The sequence below is a fragment of the Sinocyclocheilus grahami genome, unplaced genomic scaffold (genome assembly GCF_001515645.1).
Source record: "Sinocyclocheilus grahami isolate Dianchi unplaced genomic scaffold, SAMN03320097.WGS_v1.1 scaffold2030.1, whole genome shotgun sequence".
Lineage (NCBI taxonomy): Eukaryota > Metazoa > Chordata > Actinopteri > Cypriniformes > Cyprinidae > Sinocyclocheilus > Sinocyclocheilus grahami.
Genome location: NW_015507209.1, coordinates 56,981 through 83,222, shown reverse-complemented (window position 1 = coordinate 83,222; position 26,242 = coordinate 56,981). Strand labels below are relative to the sequence as shown.

The 26,242-nt window shown below is 42.6% G+C and overlaps 3 protein-coding genes across 4 annotated transcripts in view; all 3 read left to right on the top strand.

The window, feature by feature from the left end:
• nbl1 (NBL1, DAN family BMP antagonist) overlaps positions 1–6,637 on the top strand; it is an 11,120-nt gene extending 4,483 nt beyond the window's left edge. The window contains exons 1-4 of one of the 2 annotated variants that reach the window (XM_016260216.1): positions 313–544; positions 1,153–1,333; positions 1,521–1,632; positions 6,310–6,636. In XM_016260216.1, the coding sequence (XP_016115702.1) occupies positions 1,161–1,333; positions 1,521–1,632; positions 6,310–6,549 (525 nt within the window). In that variant the 5' untranslated portion in view covers positions 313–544; positions 1,153–1,160 and the 3' untranslated portion in view covers positions 6,550–6,636. Of the gene's footprint in view, positions 1–312; positions 545–1,152; positions 1,334–1,520; positions 1,633–6,309 lie in introns of those variants that run through there. The other variant, XM_016260217.1, reaches the window with a different exon arrangement.
• A 4,136-nt stretch (positions 6,638–10,773) lies between these two features.
• Positions 10,774–15,929, top strand: LOC107573772 (transmembrane protein 88). Its single transcript, XM_016260219.1, has 4 exons — positions 10,774–10,826; positions 12,435–12,451; positions 14,043–14,322; positions 15,425–15,929. Exons 3-4 carry the CDS (start codon positions 14,044–14,046, stop codon positions 15,650–15,652), a joined length of 507 nt encoding a protein of 168 aa, XP_016115705.1. The 5' UTR covers positions 10,774–10,826; positions 12,435–12,451; position 14,043; the 3' UTR covers positions 15,653–15,929.
• A 4,893-nt stretch (positions 15,930–20,822) lies between these two features.
• On the top strand, positions 20,823–26,190 carry LOC107573773 (cyclin-L2). Its single transcript, XM_016260220.1, has 10 exons — positions 20,823–21,202; positions 22,020–22,094; positions 22,266–22,375; positions 22,443–22,563; positions 23,374–23,438; positions 23,527–23,626; positions 23,736–23,979; positions 24,774–24,864; positions 25,382–25,450; positions 25,522–26,190. Exons 1-10 carry the CDS (start codon positions 20,978–20,980, stop codon positions 25,631–25,633), a joined length of 1,212 nt encoding a protein of 403 aa, XP_016115706.1. The 5' UTR covers positions 20,823–20,977; the 3' UTR covers positions 25,634–26,190.
• Positions 26,191–26,242: the final 52 nt, after the last annotated feature.

Below are 26,242 nucleotides of genomic sequence, written 5' to 3'. Positions count from 1 at the left end.
CACACACACACACACACACACTCTCTCTCTCTCTCTCACACACACACACACACTCTCTCTCACACACACACACACACACACTCTCTCTCTCTCTCACACACACACGCACGTACACACACACACTCTCTCTCACACACACACGTACACACACACACGTACACACACACACACACTCTCTCTCACACACACACACACACACACACACCCCCACACACACCCCCCCCCCCTCACACACACACACACCCCCCACGTCTCACACACACACACACACACACCTCACGTCTGACCCGCCCCCCAAAACAAACACACACACACACACACACTCGGAGCAGGGCAGACTGCAGCGAACGGCTCCGCTGGCTGTGTGTTTGAGAGACACAGAGCAACTCATTGCGTTTCTTCTGACTCTGTGTGTGTGTGTGTGTGTGTGTGTGTGTGTGATGTAATTGTTTAACTCCAGCGGGTCATAACAGGGCGATTCATCCGTTAATCACCATATGAGATCCATCAGCAGGACATCAGACACAGAGACGCTCGAGAAACAGTGAGTCTGACTCGGATCTCCTCACTGAACTCTGCAGAAGTGTTGGTTTGACTTCATTAGCTCGGTTTAATTGGTCTCTTTAAGTTCGGCTTTGCTTGTTCTTGAAGTTGAGAAGTAGTTTTAATGCCACTTAACTATAAGAGACTATTTGTGTCTGTCTCTCGTTCTGTTTCTCTTTGAAATGTAACATTGGATCCGTTGGTAGTGTTTTTTTTATGAAAGCAGGGCTTTTGGTTTCTTGTGGACGTGCTGTTTAAACTGCGTCTGTTCGCTTTGGCATAAAACAGAGGAGGCTTTTAAGACGCATGCTTTATTAGAGTCAGGTGGTATCAGACTCTGTCTGTCTCTCTGCCTGTCTCTCTCTCTGGTGTTCTGGACCGAGTGAACTACATTGTTCTTGTGCCTCGTTCTGTGATTGTGAGCCAGTTCTGGCCATGTGAAGACTTGATTACTTTCCATCAGTGCGAAACCGGCCAGAGCGAGTCCAGAACATTCAGCAGAGACTGACACTCTAATAAAACAAGATAAATGAGGTTTAGAAAAGCAGCAGAGGCATTCTTCTGAACTCTGATGTCGGATTATTCGGAGCGTTAACGATGTGTTTTCAGGTTTGGCGATGAGGCTGTGTGTTCTGCTGGCGTGTTTGCTGCTTGAGTTCTGCGGCGCAGCTCCACACGCTCACATCAACCGCCTCGCGCTCTTCCCCGACAAAAGCGCCTGGTGTGAGGCCAAAAACATCACGCAGATCGTCGGACACACGGGCTGCACGCCACGATCCATCCAAAACAGGTCTCACACACACACACACACACACACACACACTGTTGTCCAGTTTAGGGAATTCCTGAATGTTTCTCTGTGTTCGTTTGACCAAAATAAACATTCAGCTATTAAATATTGCGATACTTGAGCAGTGCAGCAATTATCATGTGTGTTGTGGGCTTTGTAGATGGATCTAACAGTGTTGTGTTTTCAGGGCCTGTCTGGGTCAGTGTTTCAGCTACAGTGTGCCCAACACCTTCCCACAATCCACCGAGTCTCTGGTCCATTGTGATTCCTGCATGCCGGCGCAGACGCAGTGGGAGGTGGTGAGTGTGTCACCATTAAACTACAAACATGTTTAGGAGTTATTCCAAAACCACTGCGTACAGTACGTTGCAGTAGTGAAAATCTGCTGCAGTAAGATGTTGATGCAATTGTGAAAATGCTGAAAAACGTCTCAGGTTACGTGTGTAACCATGGTCCTGCGTCGGAAAAGGCTTCAGGAACGCCTTCTGTGACCATGCTCTGAATCAAATGTGAAATCAGTCGAATAGCTGAGCGGGACGTCATGGGCGGGTGACGTCATGACCAGGAAGCTATAAAAGCACGTGCGGCAGAGCCGGCGCAGCATCTCGTTCCCTCGAGGAAACATGGTTACATACGTAACCTGAGACGTTCCTCTTCAGGAACTCGAGCTGCGTCGGAAAACGCTTCGGGAACGAGAATGCCCACACCGTCAGACTTCCAAATCTCTGCCTAGTGTGGCAGCTTGCACAGCTAGGGCGAGAGAACAGAAGAGCCAGGAGTGGCTCGCATGTCTAGACCGTAGAACACGACGAAGACACATAGACACACGCCTGCTAAAAAAGCCTTAGAGGCCGCCACACTTCAAGTAGAATGAGCCTTGACCCCTAGCGGCGAGGGGAGATCAGAGGACTCATAAGAGATGGAGATGGCATCCACTATCCACCGGTCTGTTTCGTTGCTGGAAGACCTCTCTTAGGGGGACCGTAGCAAACAAGCAGCTGGTCCGTCCTCCTCCACAGGGCAGCACTGTGGATGTATACAATTAAGCTTCTGCTGGTCTGGCTCTCTGAAGGGAGGAGGACTGAAGGCCTGAAGTACGATGGGCTGCGGTGCAGATGAGGGGACTTTAGGGACATATCCCACTCGAGGGTACAGAAACGCTTTGGCCAGACCGGGTGCAAAGTCAAGATAGGAAGGGGCCATAGATAGGGCCTGCAAATCCCCAACTCTCTTAAGAGAAGATATCGCCAAAAGAAAGGTAGTCTTTATCGTAACATGGCGATCAGAAATCTCCTCAACTGGCTCAAATGGAGGCTTACAGAGAGCTTCTAGCACCACTGCCAGGCGTCAGCCTCTGTCTTCCCACTGACTGACCACCGAGAGGGGCGTGCTGAAAAACATTGTGGTCGAATCCCACACCATGCCCAGATAAGTGGAGAAAGCACACTCTTCTTGGCGTTTAGTCTTAACCCCAAGTCTCTCATATGAGTGAGAACGACATCTCAATGTCGAACCGCTACCTGCTTTGAATGAGCTATAATCAACCAATCGTCGATGTAGTTGAGTATGCAGATGCCCTGGAGTCGCAACGGAGCCAGAGCAGCATCCACACACTTCGTGAAATTGTGGGGTGAGAGTGCAAGGCTGAAAGGAAGAACACGATATTGGTAAGCTTTGCCCCCAAAAACGAACCTCAGGAACTTCCTGTGATGAGGAAGGATGGAGATATGGAAATATGCGTCTTTTAGATCGATCGTGACGAACCAGTCCTCGGACCTGATCTGAGACACGACTTGTTTGAGTGTGAGCATTCTGAACTTCAGTCGCACGACTGAGCGGTTCAATAGGCGCAGATCTAAAATTGGATGCAACCCCCCATCCTTCTTCGGAACAATGACGTACCGGCTGTAGAAACCGGAGTCTGCCTCGTGCGGAGGGACCACCTCGATAGCCTCCTTATTTAAGAGAGTAACTACTTCTTGTTCTAATACCAGAGCCTGCTCAGGACCCACTAGAGTGGGGTTGACCCCGCTGAATCGAGGCGGACGAGAACCGAACTGGATTCTGTAGCCTCTTTCTACAGTACGCAGGACCCATTGAAATACATTTGGCAGTAGCTTCCACGCTGTTAAATAATCTACTAAGGGAATCAGTCTCTCGAGACTGATCTCTGGTGTGCCCAGAGCGACGTAGCGGCACTGAGAGGCTTGCAATCTAAATTGTCATTATTTGTGCTTCGATAATAAAAACAACAAAAATGGTCACATCCAAATTGTCACTTTTGTAGCAATAGTGAAAATGGTACATTTCATAAATATTGCGACTCAATTAAATTTGTGCTGCAGTAGCGAAAACTGCAGAAATACTGCACCCGAATTGTCACTTTTGCTGGAATAGTGAAAATAGTGAACTGCAGAAATATTTGCGAGTAAGTAATAAAAGTTCTGCTGCAGTAGCGAAAACTGCAGATTTACTGCGTGAAAATTGAAATTTTTGATGCAATTGTGAAAATGCTGAAAAACTGCAAATATACTGCGTCTAAATTGACATATTTGTTCTTCAATAGTGAAAATCGCACAAACACTGCATCTAAATTATCATTATTTGTGCTTCGATAATAAAAACAACAAAAATGGTCACGTCCAAATGGTCACTTTTGATGCAATAGTGAAAATGGTACATTTCGTAAATATTGCGACTAAATTATATTTCTGCCGAAGTTGTGAAAACAGCAGAAATACTGCGTGAAAATTGACATTTTTGATGCAATAGTGAAAACTGCAGAAATACTGCATCCATATTGTCTCTCTTGTTGTAGTAAAACTGCACCTTGAAAATGACAGACTTCATAAATATTGCAATCATATTTGTGCTGCAATAATGAGTACTCAGTAGGTTGTCTGCAGTAGTGAAAACAGCAGAAATGTTGCATGTGAGTTGACATATGCACTAATCTGAACTGCAGTAATACTGTGATTTGTGGGTTGTTCTGTGGCGTGCCGGTGAGTTCTCAAAATCAAAACACGTCGATGTGCGTTTGAGATGATAAATGCGTCCTGCCGCATGCCGTGTGTCTTGTCGTGAGCTGAGCTATTTAACATCCAGCGCAATGATTGATGGACTCGCAGTGGAGCTTGAGTGACTCTTTATGAGGCATGTTGAAAGACAACAAACACACTCATCTGTCTTGCTCAGAGAACACGGTGAGTGTGTGTTGAGTTTGTGTAGTTACAGTGTTTCGCAGTAGGCTTTAGTTCTGGCTGCTCAGCCGCTTTATTTTGCTTTGCCTGGCAGAAGACGGGAATGCTTGACCACCGGCGATTTAGCGCGAGGACAGTGTGTGCGAGATATCAACATATGAAAATAATCACTTTGTTTGCCCTCCGTTGAGATCTGGGAACGGTTGCATTGGCGCTAACCGAACACCGTTGTGACGCACAAAGAATGTCGACTTGAAAAGATTTAGCTATATTTACACGCACTAACATCATGTTCTGTTTGCGAGACCTCTCCTAGCGTTCACCGCTCTCTGCTACTTATTACGTTCTTTCATACAATCTGGCTTTAATCGAAAGCAGTTCACGTTTGGTAAATAAAACCGACTTGTGTTTTACAAAGACCTGCAGTAATGTGACAGCAACCTGATCTGACCCGCATTACCGACACATTAGCGTAGACTAACGTTACACAGCGTCCTAACCAGAGTAATTTCAAGAAAAACTAAATCACAGCCAATCGGAACATGTTTGGCTTTCATTTTAGACCACTGAGATTTCCCCCTGAAAACGGTCGAGGGGACTTCCACAGCAACAAAGCAACCGAGTGTCGGTTATACCAGCAGTCAGTGTTTAGCCAATTAGCATAGTCCAGTTAACAACATCATTATTCAGGCAAAAAGCATGTATCTCTGTTGATGGCCACTTAAAAGTTGTCTCTAAAGTGTGTTCTGGCAACTTTTTGCCAGCGATGCATTAGCATAAAAGGACTGTGAACTTTGTGAAATAGACATGTTTTTCTCCTCATTTGCATTTCATTTACATATGTTCATTTAGCAGGCACTTTTATCCAAAGTGACTTACAACTTGAGGAGCATCACAAGTATTTGCTTGGTTTCAAGAGGCATTGTGGCTCAGGTGTGATCTCTTTGGTTGCGTTGCACTGATGTGCATTTGCATAATGTGTCGCTGCTTTAACAACACTTGCTGAAACTTGTGTTGCTTCAGATCTCTAACTTTCACCAGCATGAATGTCCTCTGCTTTCTTTGTTGCCGAAAAGTGTTGCCTTTAATATGGAAAAGACAGTTTATCGCTTAATGCATTACTGCGTCACAGCATGTCAGTGAACAGTGTTGCAATCACAAGCATTTTATGCATTGCTTTGCAGCTCATTTGCATAATGCATCTCTGCAGCAGCAACACTCACTAATCTCAGATCTACAACTCTGACCTAAATGAATGTCCCCTGATTTCTTTGTTGCTGCATATCGCTTACTTTAACACTGAAAGATTGTCTCTGGCTTGTTGCATTACTGCGGTGCAGCATGTTAGTGAACAGTGTTGCAATCAAATCAAACTGACGTGTAGGGCTGCCAAAAAAAACCCTTGAATATTCGTCGAATTAAAAAAAATCCACATTCGAACGCAAAAACGTTACATTCGAATTTTAGGTGTGCGTTAAGGAGGCACATACATGATGCTGTTTTGTTTATAGTTGTTTAAGCAACTTAATTAATTATAATTCGTTTATAAACATTATTTTAAACATTATGCACTTTTTTCACAGATAGTCGTGTTATTTTATTGCTTTGGAGAGACGTGCATTAGTAATATTTTGCTCGATGCGCCCTCTTGTGGCCTCAGGAGAGAAGCCAAAAGCTTTTTTTCACCCTAACTGAAATTACGCATTTTAAATTCGAATATAATTCGAATATTTAAGTACAAAATTCTAATTTAGTTGTGAATTTGTGTGTTGGCAGGTGACTCTGGATTGCGCCGGCAGCGATGAAGCCCCGCGTGTGGATAAGCTAGTGGAGCGCATCCTTCACTGCAGCTGCCAGTCGTGCAGTAAAGAGAGCAGCCAGGAGGGGGCGCTGCTGCAGCTGTATCCGTCAGAGGGAGCGCTGGAGACGCCGTCGCTGTCAGACGCTAGACACACGCAGCACGCTCACATGCACGCCGACACGCATTTAGACGTACATGCACCTGAGGCCGGGTGATGCGCGCACACACGTGCATGCTTTACACTAGGGCTGCGCAATTAATCGAAAGCGATAGTCATGCGCATCTCGTCCGTAAAGCCGGTTCTGTGATTAGTAGTAAATCTCCAGCATCTGCTTTCAGATGGTGCAGCATTTACTACACAGAGTGTAGAAATAGTTCAGCGATAATGACAGCTGTTTGCGTAGCTTCTCAATAAACTACACCTCTGTGTCGTAAATGTCACTTTCGCCTAATCGCGATTGCGATTTAATTGCGATTAATCGTGCAGCCCTACTTTACATTTTAAAGCCTACTGAACTCTCCGTCTCTGTCTGTCTAAAGCACTTTTTCACATAGAGATCATGACACTAATCAAGACTTCGTCACAGTCGCTGAAGCTTCAGTCAGCTCTGTGAATAAATGCACACACACTCGACTATATATTACTGACGCATTCGCGCACACGTCCAGATCTATATATCTGTAATGTAGCCTACAGGAACCCGTACAGTCAGACTGTGTGTCACTTATGTAATATTGTTTAATCACAATAAAACGTGAAATCACCTTTATGTCTGAGGGTTTATTCTTTAATCTATACAGTTGTACGAGACTCTAGCTATGTTTCCATTTCCCCGTTTTTATGCACATTTTTAAGTATCGCATCAGAAACGAGTGATGAGGTGGTTTTTTGTCTTGTGTGTGGTTAATGCGAAGATTAATGTGAGATGGAAACGCATTTGCCGAATAAATTCAGTTTGTCAGGAAGTGACGATTTTGTTCACTTTGACTCGTCAGATGGAAACGGTGCTTTATTCGCAAATGTTTTATGCAACATTCTAATTTGGCGCACAAGTTAAATTCGCAACTTTGGATGGAAACCGACTTCTGTCCCTAAACATAGTAGGCTGCTTATGTAGGGAATTCACTTTTTAATTCACAAGACAATCCCAGAATGTTTATATGCACATATATGCCAATACAATTCAGCAACTAAATGTTGCATGTTTTAATTAAAATATTTTTTCGTATTTTTATGTATATGTATGCTAATTAGCACTATACAAACTTATTCCCCATCTAGTGTTCTAAATCTTGTGAGCAATGTTGGGGGTAATGCATTACAAGTAACGTGAGTTACATAATCAGATTACCTTTTTCAAGTAACTAGTAAGTAGTCAAGTAACGCATTACATTAACAAGAAAATATCTGAGTTACTTTTTCAAATAAGTAACGCCAGTTACTTTGTATTCACATGCATTGACTGACAGCTCTGGTGTTGCCATGGTGACAGAAATCAGGAGTAAGTGCAGAGACTCTTGCTTCTGACTGAAGATTATTAATATCACTTTTGATGTAAAAGGGCCTTTACAATTACCAGAAATATAACTTTTTTTTTGTTATTAAAAATAAATAAGCAATCCCAGCACAGGTGACAAAAAGTAACGCAATGCATTACTTTCCATAAAAAGTAACTAAATAACACAATTAGTAACTTTTTTATGGAGTTACGCAATATTGTAATGCATCACTTTTAAGAGTAACTTTCCCCAACACTGCTTGTTAGTTTCCTTTTTAACTATGATGCTTCCTTAGAAGTGTGCTTACTATAGACACTTTCCTAGGCTTTTGAAATGGAGCCGCGTCTGTATTATTTATAATCCACTTTCACGTGTAATTTCGCAGCAGCTTTGCAGGAAATTACAATTTATTTGAGCAAGACAAAGTGACTGTGGCGAGGTAAGTGCTTTTGTGAGTCATGACATATGTCTGTCTGTCACCACTACAGTGATCTTCAGATGAAAAGGCCACGTGGACGACAAGTGTTCCGCGGATGTGTTGCCATGTTAACCCTCGGGGACAGTGATTATCGCTGGTGACCTGTGTGTGTGTGTGTTTGTGTGTGTGTGAGAGAGAGAGAGAGAGTTTGTGTGTGTGTGTGTGTGCGAGAGAGAGAGAGAGAGTGTGTGTGTGTGTGAGAGAGCGAGTTTGTGTGTGTGTGTGTGTGCGAGAGAGAGAGAGAGAGTGTGTGTGTGTGTGAGAGAGCGAGTTTGTGTGTGTGTGTGTGTGCGAGAGAGAGAGAGAGAGTGTGTGTGTGTGTGAGAGAGCGAGTTTGTGTGTGTGTGTGTGTGCGAGAGAGAGAGAGAGAGTGTGTGTGTGTGTGAGAGAGCGAGTTTGTGTGTGTGTGTGTGTGCGAGAGAGAGAGAGAGAGTGTGTGTGTGTGTGAGAGAGCGAGTTTGTGTGTGTGTGTGTGTGCGAGAGAGAGAGAGAGAGTGTGTGTGTGTGTGAGAGAGCGAGTTTGTGTGTGTGTGTGTGTGCGAGAGAGAGAGAGAGAGTGTGTGTGTGTGTGAGAGAGCGAGTTTGTGTGTGTGTGTGTGTGCGAGAGAGAGAGAGAGAGTGTGTGTGTGTGTGAGAGAGCGAGTTTGTGTGTGTGTGTGTGTGCGAGAGAGAGAGAGAGAGTGTGTGTGTGTGTGAGAGAGCGAGTTTGTGTGTGTGTGTGTGTGCGAGAGAGAGAGAGAGAGTGTGTGTGTGTGTGAGAGAGCGAGTTTGTGTGTGTGTGTGTGTGCGAGAGAGAGAGAGAGAGTGTGTGTGTGTGTGAGAGAGCGAGTTTGTGTGTGTGTGTGTGTGCGAGAGAGAGAGAGAGAGTGTGTGTGTGTGTGAGAGAGCGAGTTTGTGTGTGTGTGTGTGTGCGAGAGAGAGAGAGAGAGTGTGTGTGTGTGTGTGAGAGAGAGAGAGTTTGTGTGTGTGTGTGTTCAGCAGGTCACGTGACAGAAGTGAAACGGGACAGCTCAAAGTAATCTAAAAGTAGTCTGATTACATAACCTGAAATGTGTAATCTAACGGATTACATTACTAACGACAATTTTTGTCATGCTATTTGGAATCAGTAACGGACTACAATCTGCCCAGCTCTGTCGATTACCCAAAAATGGCCCATAAAGAATGATTTAATTAGCCATCATGCTTTTATCTGTCCATCCCTGATGAGCTGAGCGGCTGTGTCTCTTATCTCTCCAGCACAGGACTCTGGGAAGGAATGGAGCTCATCAGTTTCATTATCAACTCATCTGTGATTAATCATGTCAGCGAGAGAGATATGCTGCCGAAAGCCAAAACTATGCTTTGGTTTTCTGTTTGCAGTAAAATGTTCTAATTTATTTTGTTAGACTAGAATTCTTGATGTATAAAAAATTGCATATTTTTCACTTTTTGCTTATTAGCCTGTAGCCGGCAAACCAGCTAAATGAGGTGCATTTCATGTCAAGCTTCTTCAACAGTTGCACACAACATGCTCACAAGCTAAACTGCACTTGGTGACTTGTAATCAGCACTAATTAGCGTCCACCATTAGCAATTAGCTGCCACACAGCCAACTTAGAAAGTCACGACTCAGAAAATCGTGAGTTTCCCCACTGATAATTAGGTTCATGTGAAGGTGGCGAGAGTCTTCGTCTCGTTTCGTCTTCCAGAGTTTAGTTTGTTTTGTTTCCTTTGAGTTAAACTGAAGCCCTGAGTAAATCCTGATGGATTTAACCACTACTTTTTTCAAGTAACTAGTAAAGTAACGGATTACTTTTTAATTTAGAAGGAACTATCAGAGTTACTTTTTCAAATAAGTAACAGCAGTTACTTTGTTTCCAATGTGTTGAGTGACAGCTCTGGTGTTGCCATGGTGACAGAAATCCTGCTGTGAGAGGGCTTTACATTTGTAAAATAACTTTTTATATTAAAAACAAACAAGCAAGCCCTGCCCAGATTTAAAAAGTAACTCAAAAGTAACGTAACACACTACTTTCCATCAAGAGTAACTAAGTAACGTAATTAGTAACTTTTTTATGGAGTAACGCAACATTGTAACGCATTACTTTTAAAAGTAACTTTCCCCAGCACTGAACAGATGTAAACCACCACGATCGTCTAACAGTTACCACGGTTTACCTGACAGTACCGCATCTAATAGTCTGCAAGTTAATGTTACTACAGATATTAACTTGATAACTGTCACCACTGTTAGAAACATTTTAAATTCAACAAACTGACAGAAATATTATTACAGCTTCTCAGAGTCGGAGGAAAAAACATTAATTTATTATGATTTTACTGTTGTATCCATATAGCAATGGGGATTTGCATTAAACTAGTTTTTAAAAGAAAATGTGAACCTTTTGAGTGTTTTTAGCTCGATCGATGTCCTCAGACAGACCTCTCCTCTCTCTCTCTCTCTCTCTCTCTCTCAGTGTGATGTTTGTATCCTCTGGATAACAGAATACAATCTCTGCAGCTCCACAGAAGGTAAGACACTGAACGCTTCTCCCTGTAATCCTGTAAAGTGTTTGATTTTGTCGACTCAAACTGTCATTATTAGCATTCATTCCTCTTTCATTCATTCAGAGGATGTTAGGATCCAAACAGACCGCCAAAGACTTAAACTACTTCAGTCTGTGTGCATTGAATTTATTTAATACACGAGTTTCACAATTTGAGTTATATTACTGAAATAAATGAACTTTTCCACGACATTCTAATTTATTGAGATGCACCTGTATGTCTCAATAGTTAGCGAGCGTCGCACTGAACCGAGTCCCAGAAATGCCGTTGACTCGGAACGCGCCAAAAACCATTTGAAGTGAAGCGCGCGAAAATTGCAGACTCAGTAACCGTTAAAAACAGACACGGACTGTTTATTTGCTTTATTCAGTTCTGCTCTGATTCCCAAGTGTTCGACTGACTGGACAAAGATGAATCGATTCCAGAGTGGCCAAAACAGTTTAGCGTGTATAAATGACATCCACATATAATCGAAACGCTACTGGAATATGATGTTTGTACTCATAGGCGTAATTTGCGGGTGGTACATGTCCCCACCACTTTTTGAAAGCAATTGAAAAATATATTGCGGAAGGTATGTATTAAAGGAAAACAAGATTAACAAATCATTCTTCATAATCTAACGTGATTTGCAGCTGTCGCTCTTTCGGTAATGTCATTGGGCTATAGCATTTTATTTTAAAAATGGAGAACTTCCTTGTGCTAAGTAGGCCTGCCCTCTACTAAAGATGTTTCTAGTCAACTAGTCGCACGTTATATTAAATTGATTAATATAATAATATTAACCATACTTCAATATAGGCTATAGGCAGACGAATTAGAGCCTATTCCGCGCTCAAGCTCGCGTATAAAGCAATTGCCTCAAAGCACCGGCAAAGTGATTCTGAACGTGTCGGGGGGGGGAAAAGAAGATTATTTTAATTATTTATTAATAAACTAGTGCTTTCTGAGTCAGTGTCGGGTGCAAAGATGAGGTTGCCGAACGCCGACGCCACACGGACGTGCCTTTAATAGAAATGCACCTTTTCATACGGACTACAAAATTAAAGAATATTACAAAATCGAGTGGGCGAGTTTTCCTTATATTTATTTAGTTTTTCTTATAAAAGTTATAATGACCTGTTTTGGTTATATTTACTATTAATTGCAGAAGGTGCGCTCAGCAAAAATGAGGCGAATATTGATGGTTTTCACGCTTAGGTAAAGTAAAAGCCCGCTTCTTAAACCAGAGGAGGTGAACATGTTGGTGTTCTTGTGCAAGCGCGGTCACCGGCAGCAAGTTTAGTTTTACTTTTCTTTTTGTTGTTCATTTTGAAAAGCTTATCTTTGCTGTTTACCTCACGTTATGCAATGGAGGCTCTCTCTCTTTTCTGATTCCTCAGTGTTTGCTAAACGTTCTGTAATTGATTAGTCATTATATAGCCTAATACAGCGTGTAGGCCATGCCTCATCTTATTTGTTTTTGTTAATAACGTTTTGTAAGCTAGTTTGTCATTGGATCTTACTGTTTTATTGTTGTTGTGCATTTTAATTAAAAATAATGAATCAATCTTTTTTTTTTTGTCTTAACAGGTGAAAGGTGTGTAGAGGTAAGCTAAACAGACGATTATATTTTATTGTAAAACCTGACAAGATCGTGAAAGCATCCGAAGCGCGGCTTATAACACGGCAAAAGTACTACTCACAAATACTACTACTGCTGAAAAAGAACGGGTTGAATGTTAACTACTTTCGTTTCCATATTCACTATAAACTACGATAAAAGTTCATCAGAATGCATTGATCAATCCCATGTTGTAGCAAAAAAAAATAAAATCGATGCATTTTTGAAAAGCCGAAATAAAGTTTGTCCAACTCTAAACCCAGTCCCCAAGTAAATTAGGTTATTAAATAAAAAACTAGCAAAACGAGTTGCGCGGTGTCCCCACCACTTTTCAAAGCAAAGTTACGCCACTGTTTGTACTGCAATGCAGTACTGAAATATGTGCATTGTGCCTTATCTAGTAAAAAAACTGATTTTGTTCTGATCTCATTTTGACTTTTATGTTGTTTAGTGAGGTAACGCTCGGAAGAGATGACTGTATTTGTGTGACGTTTGTGAGTCTTAAAGATGAAACGGAACATTGTTCATTGTAATCATCTTCATTTCCACAAACCTAAAAGCACCTGAGGCTATTCCCTCTCCATCTGCCTCTTTTGTTTCTGTGTTTTATTAAAGGGTTTGATCATGTGTTTTCATTTCTGATATTCATCTCTCCTCTGCAGGCATTTAACGGCTTCATTGTCATGTTTATTGACGTATCTGACTCATATCTGTTTAGTTGTTTGCCATCCGAAAAGAAATCTCATCAGATTTTATAACTCCTATCCAAACCACATTAATATGTGATTAAAGTGTGTATGGATAAACAGTCAGAGACATGACGTGTATGTGATATCATGCACATCAGTAGCATTTATAGCTATTAGATACCAGATTATGACTGTCTGATCAAAGAAATCCAATTGTATCATTCCAAAACAAGGTCTGCAGTGTGGACGCATCAGTCTTGAAAATCGTATTTGGAAATGGATGTATGTGAAGTGTGAATCAAGTCAATTCAGATTTATTTTTATTAAGTTATATTCAGTCAAACCAAAAACTATTCAGACACCAGACATAATGTTTGATCATTTAGTGGGTGCAGGACACTATAGTTAATTTATGTAAGTGAGGATAGCAAAATAAAGAAAACTGTGACATATTATACCCAAAAATTCTTCATACAGTAAAATTGATAACAATTTGGGACCAAAAATTATTCAGACATTTTGACCTGACCATGTTTTGCTGAAGTGTTTTTACACCACAGCCTGAACTAAATAAAGCACTGCTTGGTAATTAGTTGAGCTAAATTTGGTTTTGTCTAATTCTGTATTAAATTTAACAGCCGACAGCTATTCAACCGGATCTATTACATACCTTTCTATCAAAGTTATCTGACATTATCAAGATGAATTTGTTCTGACAGTTTAACTCGGAGTTCTTGTCATATTGTATTACCATTTTCTAAACTATAGCGAATAAACTGTGATAATGTAGAAGGTGTCTGAATAAATTGACTGTATTTGATATTTAAATGTTTAATATATCATATTTTTATGTAATATTAAATGTATAATGTGTTTGTGTGTGTTCAGGATGTGTGGTATGACGGTGCTTTTAGATGATGGTGGAGGTGATGAAGATTTTGACGTGGGTGACGGGATCCGGATGCTGCCGCCTCCTCCGGCTCAGTGTGACGGCGGGGTCTGGGGGGCCCGACGGGGCCACTGCGGGTGTGTGCTGTGGACGCTACTGCTGCTGCTGTGGAACGTCCTGCTGCTGCTGGGGTGTGTGGGGCTGATGGTCCTGATCTTCAGCCTCATTCTGCTGCCCACCGCCCTGTTGCTGTACGCCGGCTTCCTGTGCCATTCACGGGTAGATATGCCCACAATCACATAGCATACACCCACTAATGCATGCATATGCCTACAAAACACACATACACCCGCAAACACACGGATTCATCCACAAACGTAAATGCCCACAAAACACGCATACCTCCACAAACACACATACGCCTGCAAACACACGCATACATCCACAAACACACATATTCACGCACAAACACATGCATACACCCACAAACACAGATATGCCCACATACACCTGCAAGCACACACATATGCTCACTAACACACCCACAAACACATGCATACGCCCACAATCACACGCATACACCCACAAACACACAGATATGCCCACATACAGCCGCAAGCACACACAACACGCCCACAAACACATACATGCACCCACAAATACACCCACACACGCAAGCACACGCATATGCTCACAAACACACAGATATGCCCACATACAGCCGCAAGCACACACATATGCTCACTAACACACCCACAAACACATACATGCACCCACAAATACACCCACACAAGCAAGCACACGCATATACCCACAAACACACAGATATGCCCGCATACACCCGCATACACCCACAAACACACAGATAAGCCAACATACATCCGCAAGTACACACATGCGCCCACTAACACACCCACAAACACATGCATACACCCACAAACACACAGATATGCCCACATACAGCCGCAAGCACATGCATACACCCACAAACACACCCACACACGCAAGCACACACATACGCCCACAAACAGATGCATACACCCACAAGCACACACATGCACCCACTAACACGCCCATAAACACATACATGCACCCACAAATACACCCACACACACAAGCACACACATACGCCCACAAACAGATGCATACACCCACAAGCACACACATGCGCCCACTAACACGCCCACACACATACATGCACCCACAAATACACCCACACACGCAAGCACACACATACGCCCACAAACACACAGATATGCCCACATACACCCGCAAGCACACACGCATGCCCACAAACACAGATATGTCTACAGACAAGCATACGCCCACAAACACACAGATATACACACAATATTCTGATGTTTAGGTTCTGTTTCTACAGGTTGTGGCTTCTCAGGCTGCTCTTTGTCGCTACCTTGATGACAACAGTTGCTCTGCCCTCATCATCCTGGGCTTTGTCATGATGTCTCCGCTGGTCGTGGTTGCTGCGGCAACATTCTGCGCTCTTCTCAGGCGGCTCCACCTACTCTTTTATTTTCAGCCAATCACAGAAGCTCAGTACCAAGGGCGGGGCTTGGGCAGGAGGCGGGACAGCCATGCCTGGGTTTGACTGTCAGACACGCCCACCATTCTCAGGTCAGCATCCGGGGTGACCTCTAGCAACAGTAACATCACGGCACAGCGACGGCGTTACTGTTACTCTTCAGAAACACAATCATGTAACACGTGTAACACGATGTATGTAATATATCCCTAACTGACCAAAATGTAACTCTGGAAACGTTTTTCAGAGAAACCAATTCAATCTTTTCACATGACTGAGAAATTGATGCAAAGTTCAAGAATAAGTGTTACTGTATATTTAAATTGTAAATGTGTTACCATATTAAATTTTTATGACTACTTTTTCCGCACATGCTAGTCTGTTTGTGTGCGATATATGACGATGCCCTGTACGAAACAATCACGCAAATGTACAGCATCCCTACAGAAAAATATCTTTCTTCTGAAGAAAACCATGGTGTTACAGACTTACGTAGATGTAACACAATTTAAGTGTTACAAACGAACAAGTGTACTAGTCTAGAGATGTGTTTACTCGCTCATGTCGATGTTTATATTGGTGGTAGGCTGTGTGATTCAAATGTGCAGAATTGTGAATAAACAGACTAAAATCAAATCTGTGGTTGGACTTCATTTTGGAAAGTCTCAGATCAGACGTAAAATATCTTGCAATTATAAATTCATGAGGCTCAGAAATGTTCCTCGTATATAGAGCACAAGAGAAGGACGCTTAATCATCCAGAAACTTCAGCTTCAGACATCATTCTGTGCAACTCTGGATAGAAGGTAATACTATTTAGATGGTCACATCATGTGCATATGTACATTTGTAACATTTAGCGTAATGATTGTCGTAACGGAATGACCTGGTTGTGTTTGTATTGTGATTGAGGTCAGACTGTGTGTGATTTACAGATTAACTCTTACCCCGTGTCAGTTTGACCTGAACGCTCTCAGCGTGTGATTTGCATATCTTAACGTCCCCCCATCTAACGCATTGTGATTTATCACCATGACAACAGGCAGTGGCTGGACCTTTGCCATGGCAACATAATGGGATGAGAGAGGGTTGAGCTGATGACATATAATGACAACCAGCGGAAAGACAGAGAGGCAAACGAATGGAGAGAGAAAGTTCTGCATCTGGAAGTACCCGAGTCTCTAACAGAGCGATCGTTCACTAAAACAATAATAACTCTGTCATTCTTTCATCACCTCGTGATGTTCCAGAGCCATATATTTTCATTCATAGTGACACTGATTGGCAAACTGTAAACATGACTAACATAAACACCATAAAAGTTTAATATCATGAGTCTGTATTTTCAATTTTTTTGTAGTTTTTATAGCATCATGGTGGGGAGTTGTGAGTGGTTGCCAGGGCGTTGCTATGGTATTTTAGGCAGTTTTAAGGCTGTTGCTATGGTGTTTTTTTGTCATTATTATGTGAGTGTGCGTGTGCACGTGTTGCTATGCAGTTGCTATAATGGTTTGGACAGTTTTAAGGGTGTTGCTATGGCATTTTAGGCAGTTTCAAAGGTGTTGGTATGCAGCTGCTGTGGTTTTTTGTCATTATTAGTGTGTGTATGTGTGTGTGTGTGTGTGTGTTGCTATGCAGTTGCTATAAGGGTTTGGACAGTTTTAAGAGTGTTGTGAGTGGTTGCCAGGGTGTTGCTATGGCATTTTAGGCAGTTTGTAGGGTGTTGCTATGCGGTTGCTGTGGTGTTTTGAGTCATTATTTGTGTGTGTGTGTGTTGCTATAATGGTTTGGACAGTTTCAAGAGTGTTGTGAGTGGTTGCTAGGGTGTTGCTATGGCATGTTAGGGAGTTTCAAGGGTGTTGCTATGCAGCTGCTGTGGTGTTTTTTGTCATTATTAGTGTGTGTGCATTGCTATGCTGTTTTGGACAGCTGCAGGGGTGTTGCTATGCAGTTCTGGAGTCATGTCTGATAGAGCGTTGTTAGTGTTCCAATGCAGTTGCTGCTGTGTTGCGGGTGGATATCAAATCGTTACATGGTTGCTATGGTGTTGCTAGGTCTTACAGTGATATTCTCTGTGGCCTGGCTTCCTCCATCAATGTGTGTGTGGGGAGTTTTAGCTGTTTTTCTGCGATCAGACTGAATCTCCAGCTGCTCTGGAGTGTTTTGTTGTGCCGTTTCTCGTCTGCCCCCATGACTCTCATTACCGTCTCTCGTTCACTGATGATGAGGAGCTATTGTGTGTGAGCTGATCTTCATCAGGGACCCGTGTGACGACGTCCACTTGACCCGACACTCCTGATCCTCGCGGAACTGAGACACAAACACCTCATTCGCTCACAGCTCTGTTACACTGCCATAATCTGACACATTTCTGAGTGAAACAGAGAGAAATCTCTTGTTCTGCAAAGGTCTGTTTGTTTTGCACATTAAATAATCACACATTCATTTCAAACTCAAAAGATCATTTAAAGTCATTATTGCATTAAACGAGAAAAGCATTGAATAGACTTCGCAAAAAAGTAGCAAATATTTATACTAAATATAAATATTACAAGGAAATATTTTAGATTCATTATTAAATTATTTAAAAAAAAAAATGAAATGATACTCTAAATATGAAAGTAGGTGGAGTCACTGAGTGAGTCATTGAATCATTCATTTAACCAATTCGTTCAAACAGCTGATTCATTCAGGAACTGACTTTATCTCACTCGATTCATTCAAAACTGTGGATTCATTCAGTAACGAATCACCGCTGTGTTGATCAGAGACACATCAGTTCTTCTGTGACTTTGATTGGAACTATTTCAGTTTGTGAAATTGATCAAAAACAGACACTATTGTGTCTAAAACACAATATTAACAAAACTATAGTCCTCTCCTTAAATATGAAGAGCTCAAACAACAGATTCATGAGTTCATCCAAATTTCACAAGAAGCTTATGGACGTGATTATAATATAAGTGTGTTTTTGTCTCTTCTGAGGAAGATTCATTCACTTGTTTGTCACTGAGCCACACAGAGACATTCTCATCAGATTTATTTAGTGAAAACTGCATCTCTGTATTCATTCTATGTGTTCTCTTAATGTGTAAATGCATTACTTATTTTTTTGTTAACCTGGCAACACATCCCTTATGAAAATTAACCATGGTTTTACTACAAAAAAACATGCTTACTCTAGTTAAACCATGGTAACCACAAATTAACCATGGTATTTGCTACACTAACCATAGTTTAACCATGGTATTTGTAGTAAACTGTGGTTATGCAAAATAGTACTACTAATAATAAAAAAAATCCGATCTGAATCAAATGATACGCGATGCGATTGGAGCGCTTCGAAACATTTCAAGTGAATCATTTTGTGTCGCGATGCTTTAACTGATTCTGAGTTTCGAACCGCTCCGTTTCACTCATCACTACGTGCTTTATAATCATTACAAGCGATGTCGACATTCGAAAAAGAATGGCTCTTTTGATCTGCTTTTTTGTGCTAGTGAATCGCTTGAACTGAATGATCGAAGTCCCGAGTTCGAATCAACCGGAGCGGTTCCAGCGTAAATGACTCGCTCAATTGAATCGGTTCGTCTGTTGCTCCGCTTTTCACCGAATGAACACGTCTTATATGTTATTGCTCCACACGTGTATTACATGTTTTCTAGTGTATTTCTTTATCTTCTCAGGTAATATCAATGGCGTGAACGATTGCAAATGTGGCTGAAATTACAACAACACATATATTTGATCAAAATGATTGCTTGGGACAATTTAGTAGTCGATAGATATTAGTCTCTACTAAATTCCTTGATGTATACAGTGCACAGCATATAGGCCTATACACAGCCTACATTATATTTAGTATAATACAGTATTTCTATATATTGAAATCAATGTTGCAGCTTAATTTTTTTTGTTTAAAGTCCGAGTGCTTAATAAACATGTTTATTTAGGAAATGCATGCAAATGTACAGTTTATATTCCTGTATAACGCACCTTCATATTTCACCTCAGCAATCATGCATTACTTTGATTTATTATGAACTCATAAAGCTCCTAATTTGGGTCAAAGTGTGTATGAACCTCTCCCGATCAGAATTCATCAGAGTTTTCAGAGAAGCTGCTTTGCAGCGATTAGTGTATCGTGAAAAGAGCTATACAATTAAAACATGAGTTGAGCTGAACAGGGACAGATGTAATAGCAGCTGTTATGAACATGAGATTATGATGTTTGTCACAACACACAGCTCTCTGTGTAGCACACAACAATCTTAACAGCAAGTGTCTTGATTTCCTTTTTCAAACTCAACCAATCAGAATGCCACAACTCCTCGCATGCTCAAAATGCCTTTTAAATACATTTTACACAAGTATTATATATATATATCATGTTCAATTCTCGTACATTGTGTTATAAACGTCTCTGTCTGCATCAGTCAGCCTGTTGTTTCTAGCGCCACCTAGCGACTATTAAGCAGCATCGCCACACCAGGATCGATTTAACGCAGAATCCACAAGCAGAGAACTGAGCTGTAACAGCATTCAGAGATCCAAACCTGCTGTTTCACTGCATTTCTCATCGCTTCACGTCTGAGTGAAATGCCCTTGTAGGTGAAGGGAGGGCTATATTGTCACAATAATCATTTGAATTAAAATGATAATTTACACTCAATATGCTATTATTGCATACTGTTTTTTACTTTACTGCAATACTGAGGCACAGATAATCGACTATTTGCAATAAGTAGCTAGTATAAATAGCAGAAAATCCCGCTTTTTTTAACAGTGTAAATATGCTATTTTCACTTAATTTTACAAATGGCCGCTGGCTAAAACTAATGTCACTTTTGTGATGTAATGTAAAACTAATGTAAATTTTAATTTTACGCAAATATGCAAATTCTTTGCTAATGCATTGCGAGCTTGCGTGCCACATGCTAGTCCGTTTGTAAACATCCACAGCTTTATTCCAGCTAACGCTTTCTGCTTCCCAGAACGTTTTCACTCAGTCATGTGTTCAGGAGAACATGGGTCTGCTGGGATTGTAGAAACACTGTACCTGTGGTGTTTCGGAAACTATCGCCGCTTACCTTTTCTGAGGTAAAGTTGCTGACGGGGTTATTACAGCGGTGCGGACTCCGCCGGTGCTGCAGGTGGCGCTGTGAGCCGTGTTGCCAGGTCTGAGGTTTTCCCGCGGAATTGTGCTACTTTAACACGGCTTGCGCGGGCTGAAGCGACCCCAATAACGTGATGTTTAGCCCCTGGAATGCGGGTTGTACCGGGAACCCCGCCAAACACCGCGTACTTTACCCCCCGGAACGCGATTCTGAGTAGACATTAGGCGGGTTTCTTGTGGAAACCTGGCAACCCTGAGTCAGAGCGCGCGGGAAGATGGCGGCGGCCGCCGGAGCGCTTCTTCCCGGCGACGGGATCGTGATCGCGGGAAAACTCTACTCGGGGGTCGCGCTCACGCTGGACACCTGCCTGCTGCGGCACGAGAGCGCGCACTGCAGCCCCTCGCGCGCGCACGGACTGTCCGCGCGCACGGAGGAGCAGCTTCGGAACCGGATGTGCGAGATGATCCAGAGCGCGGGAATTCTGCTCCGCTTGCCTCAGGTCGACTGGGCGCGCTTTTCTGTTGCCTAGCAACGACTCCTTTGCCTAGCAACGACTTTTCAAAAAGAAACCCCGCTCGAAACTAGCTTAAGCTGGCTCTCAGTCTGGTCTGGTCTGATCTGGTCTGAGCTGGTTTTGGGTTCCGATCGGCTGCTTGTAAGGAAACCGGGTGAGACCCACGCTGGGAGGCTAGTTAAGACCCGTAAACCAAGTGCTTCTCAGCATCTAAAGAAACACTTCAGACCATAACAACACTAAAGCGCAACCAGTGGCTGTTGCTAAGAGCTCAAAACTGCTAGTTTTCAGTGTTTAAACTAGGTTTCAGTCACTTGTTTCTAAACTAACTTAAGGTTGCACATGCTAGTAGCGTTAACACGCTAGGTGCGTCCCAAATTGCGTACTTACGCACTATTCTTTGACGTTTCGTAGTATAAATAGTGCGTTAAAAATGAAGGCCGTTTCTCAAGCGGAAGGCTGCGTCCACCGGAGGTCGCGTTTGTAGACTGCGTGCGTCATGAAGAAGATCTTATTTTAGCAGTTGTGAATTTGAGCATTATTCTTGGTTAAGTGTAATATGCTTATGACTCGCGAATGTAATGCTCAGTTAACTGAAGTAAACCATGCTGCAAATGCGGCCTCCGTCGGAGACACGGCCTTCGTGCCGAACACGTGATGCAATCAACTGTCGCAGCTTTAATTACGCGGCGAACGAGGGCGGGGCTATCAGCTACACGGTCGAGTGCGTAGTGCAGAAGTGCGTTATTTGGGACACTGTTATAGTTGGTTATGTTTTAAGTGTTCTTTATTGTGTTATCAGGTTGCCATGGCAACAGCCCAGATCCTGTTCCATCGGTTCTTCTACTGCAAATCGTTCGTGAGACACTGCGCGGAGGTGAGACGCTAGTAATCCCCTTTAGACCTGCTAACCGTAAGTAACTTTGCAGCTACATGTCAAGTTTTGCAAAGTTACTTAAGACAGTCAGCAGAATGTCTAAAATGGACTCTGGACTAGCCGTCTGGCTCTCTCTCGCGTATGACCTCATGACCTTTGACCCTGTCGCAGACGGTGGCCATGGCGTGTCTTCAGCTGGCGTCTAAGATCGAAGAGGAGCCGCGGCGCGTGAGGGATGTGCTGAACGTCTTCCAGCACCTCAAAGACGCCGCAGGAGACAGGTAACGCTGACCGTACCGCGTGTGCGCGAGTCTGCCGTGTGTTCTGACGCTGCGGTGTCTCCGTCAGGCGCCGCGGCCCCATGCTGCTGGACGACGGCTACGTCAGCCGCAAGAGCGACGTGATCAAAGCAGAGCGGCGTGTCCTGAAAGAGCTCGGCTTCTGCGTCCACGTCAAACACCCGCACAAGGTCAGGCTGCCGCGTTTTCACACGCATGTCCTGCATTTTAGGCCAGAATCATACTTTTCACAAAAGCATGCAAATTCTTTGCTAGTGCATCTCAAGCTTGCGTGCCACAGTTAGATTGGCGCATTTTCACATGTGTGTGCTGCATTTTAGGTGAAAAACATGCTATTTTTTGCAAGTACAGTTGAGGCCAGAATCTGCAAAATGTTAATTATTTTACCAAAATAAGAGGGAGCATACAAAATGCATGTTATTGTTTATTTAGTGCTGACCTAAATAAGATATTTCACATAAAAGATGTGTACATATAGTCCACAAGAGAAATAATAGTTGAATTTATAAAAATGACCACGTTCAAAAGTTTACACCCCCTTGACTCTTAATACTGTGTTGTTAGATGAATGATCCACAGCTGTGTTTTGTTTGTTTAGAGATAGCTGTTCATGAGTCCCTTATTTGTCCTGAACAGTTAAACTGTCTGCTGTTCTTCAGAAAAATCCCCCAGCTCTGGCACATTCTTTGGTTTTTCCAGCATTTTTGTGTATTTGAACCCTTTCCAACAATGACTGTATGATTTTGAGATCCATCTTCTCACTCAACTGAGGACAACTGAGGGACTCAAACACAACTATTACAGAAGCTTCAGACGCTCGCTGATGCTCCAGAAGGAGAAACCATGCATTAAGAGCTGGGGGGTGAAAACTTTTGAACAGAATGGAGATGCGTCTGTGCACTGGCGTATCGTATGTTTCTGGCCTTACCCGTCAAACGCCCGTCAGGTGAGCGTGTTCTCAGAGCGTGTTACCTGTGCAGGTGATCGTGATGAATCTCCAGGTTCTGGAGTGTGAGAAGAACACCAGATTGCTTCAGATGGCCTGGTGAGATCCTCAACTCAGTTGGTCTTAAACATTGTGCTGAAAACGACTCAGTGGTGTTAATTATAACCGTCTGTCTGTGTGTCTGAAGGAACTACATGAACGACAGTTTGAGGACTGATGTGTTTTTGAGGTTCAGGGCTGAAACAATTGCGTGTGCGTGTATCTTTCTTTCTGCACGGGTTTTACAGGTGAACACACACACACACTCACACACACACACACACACATGCTAACAATATGTTTTATCCCTTCACTCTTCCATTAAACCTGACCTTCGCACTGTCTCTCTGTCGTCAGATCCCTCTGCCAGACCAGCCGCCCTGGTTCTTGTTGTTTGGTGCGTCAGAACAGGACCTGATAGAGATCAGTTGTTGTATTCTGAGGCTGTACACGCTGCAGTGTGAGTCGCTGGCAGCTCTGCTGCAGCAGGTGGAGGAAATGCGTTCAATATTGGACGCTCAATATAACGCTAGCAAACAAGCAGGACTAGTGTCTACGACTGAAACCCCGACAGCCGGTTTCTCTCCTGCGTCTAAAGCTGGTGGGTTCATATACATTAGCCGGGTTTCCATCCAAAGTTGCGAATTTAATTTATGCGCAAAATTGGAATGTTGCATAAAACTTTTGTGAATAAGCACCGTTTCCATCCAACGAGTCAAAGAGAACAAAATCATCACTTCCCGACAAACTGGCACTGAATATCACTAAGAAAAGTAGGAGAAGCCACTGAATATATTAATTTTCATATATGATAAATTACTTGCGCCGCAGGGCGAAGAACTGGTCCACTGGTTAGTCAGGTTATCCCATCGCGAAAAGTCACGACTTTTTTCGAGGAATTTATTCGCAAAATGCGATTCCATCTCCCGTTAGTCGCATTAACACTTTTTCGCACAAGGCAAAAACCACCTCAAGCGAGCGTAAAAACTTTTTTGCGAATTAAGGGATTTTTTCCCGAAATTCACTCGTTTCTGATGCGACACTTCAAAACGGGCATAAAAACAGGGTGATGGAAACATAGCTAATGACGCCAGCTAGGGTTGCAATCCTAACGCCAGCATCCTCTGTAGATATTCACCAACACATGTTTCTCTGCACAGCGCTTTATGCAATACAGATTGTTTCAGTGCTGCTTCACAATAATAAACGAACATTTGCATTGTCAGTGTTGCAGAATACATCAATTCGGAAACAAATTAGTGACGTTATTCAACTCAATTCACTTCAGTTTTGCTTCCGTTCCTTACTATCAGTCGACTTTACTGATATATTCAGTGTTTTTTAAAACATTTTAAATGGTCTTTTTTATATGTTCGTTCTCTCTTCCTCCCTTAGCGTCTCCTGTAGAAAACCAGAAGAATCACGAATCTCCGCTGTCACGTCTCGCCCTCAAAAACGTCTGTCGAAAGATCACAAGCAGAGACGGGTGAGTTAGACGTCAGGGGTCTTGGTGTTCAGGTGCACCCTGCAGCACAAAAGCAGTGTTAAGTCGCTGGGGGATATTTGTAGCAATAGCCAACAATACATTGTATGGGTCACAATTATACATTTCTCTTTTATGCCAAAAATCATTAGGATATTAAGTAAAGATCATGTTCCATGAAGATATTTTGTAAATGTCCTACTGTAAATATATCAAAACTTAATGTTTGATTAGTAATATGCATTGCTAAGAACTTCATTTGAACAACTTTAAAGATGATTTTCTCAATATTTAGATTTTTTTGCACCCTCAGATTCCAGATTTTCTAATATTGTGCGATCCTAACAAACCAGACATCAATGGAAAGATCATTTATTCAGCTTTCATGATGCAGAAAATGGACCCTTATGACTGATTTTGTGCTCCAGGGTCACGTATACGTCTGCATACTGCATACAGTGTCACTAGTTATTAAAGAACGTCATGCGGTGCGCTAGTGTTTCACATGTTTCTCTCTCAGGAGGAAGCGTCTGAGTCGCAGCGATGAAAGGCGAAATGCTCGCTGCATCCCGTCGCCCCACAGACGCAGGTAAGCCCTCACCTGTCTCGCGCACACCTGAGTCAATCCTTGAGGAGGAGTTTGACCTGTCTGTGTTTCAGGCGCAGTCGGAGCGTGTCTTCTCCGTCTCCTGGACGCACAAAGTCGCACAGACACCGGCAGCGGGAACGGGAACGAGCGCGGAAGAAGCCATATTCGTCTAGCAGGAGATGATGTCATCGGGTCGGGGGAGGGGCCAAAACTGACCAATCAAACTGCCTTGAAAGATGTGTTTTGTATTGTGTAGCTGCACGATTAATCGTGAAAAGATCGCGATCTCATTTCTAAATGACAACAATTCGGCTGCGTCTATTAAACCTTTGACAAAGTGTTACCGTAACATTTAAATATACGTTCGTGCTGCCGCAGACACACAGAGAGCAAACTAACGTTACCATGTTTGGGTCTTTTCAACTACACGCACAGTATTATTTCTGTCTTACAGTCATTCGTATTATCACAGAAATACTGGGATTAAAGTTTATAGTTCGGATATAAATATTGATGTCTATGGTAACGATCAAAATAGAGCAAATCCCCTTTTGAAAGTAACTGGCGCGTCAAATAACGTCTGTGTCGGTTGCATTGTTCCAGTAATGAGTCATTGAATCATTCATTCAAGAGATTCGTTCAAAAATGCTGAATCATCCAGTTATGAAACAAGTGAAGTAATTATGAGTGAGTCGTTGAATCATTCATTCCAACCACTTTTTCATAATTTTAATATTAAAAATTGGTGTATTAAATATATATATATATTAATTTAAATGAGTTAAACACTTT

What these genes read in the sequence shown, in the direction of transcription:
- LOC107573772 (XM_016260219.1), top strand. Translation starts at nt 14,044, where the DNA reads ATGTGTGGTATGACGGTGCTTTTAGATGATGGTGGAGGTGATGAAGAT. An exon ending in GCTTCCTGTGCCATTCACGG is followed by an intron (nt 14,323 to 15,424) that starts GTAGATATGCCC and finishes CTGTTTCTACAG; the next exon opens with GTTGTGGCTTCTCAGGCTGC.
- LOC107573773 (XM_016260220.1), top strand. Translation starts at nt 20,978, where the DNA reads ATGGCGGCGGCCGCCGGAGCGCTTCTTCCCGGCGACGGGATCGTGATC. An exon ending in AAAGACGCCGCAGGAGACAG is followed by an intron (nt 22,376 to 22,442) that starts GTAACGCTGACC and finishes TGTCTCCGTCAG; the next exon opens with GCGCCGCGGCCCCATGCTGC. An exon ending in TTTCTGCACGGGTTTTACAG is followed by an intron (nt 23,627 to 23,735) that starts GTGAACACACAC and finishes CTCTGTCGTCAG; the next exon opens with ATCCCTCTGCCAGACCAGCC.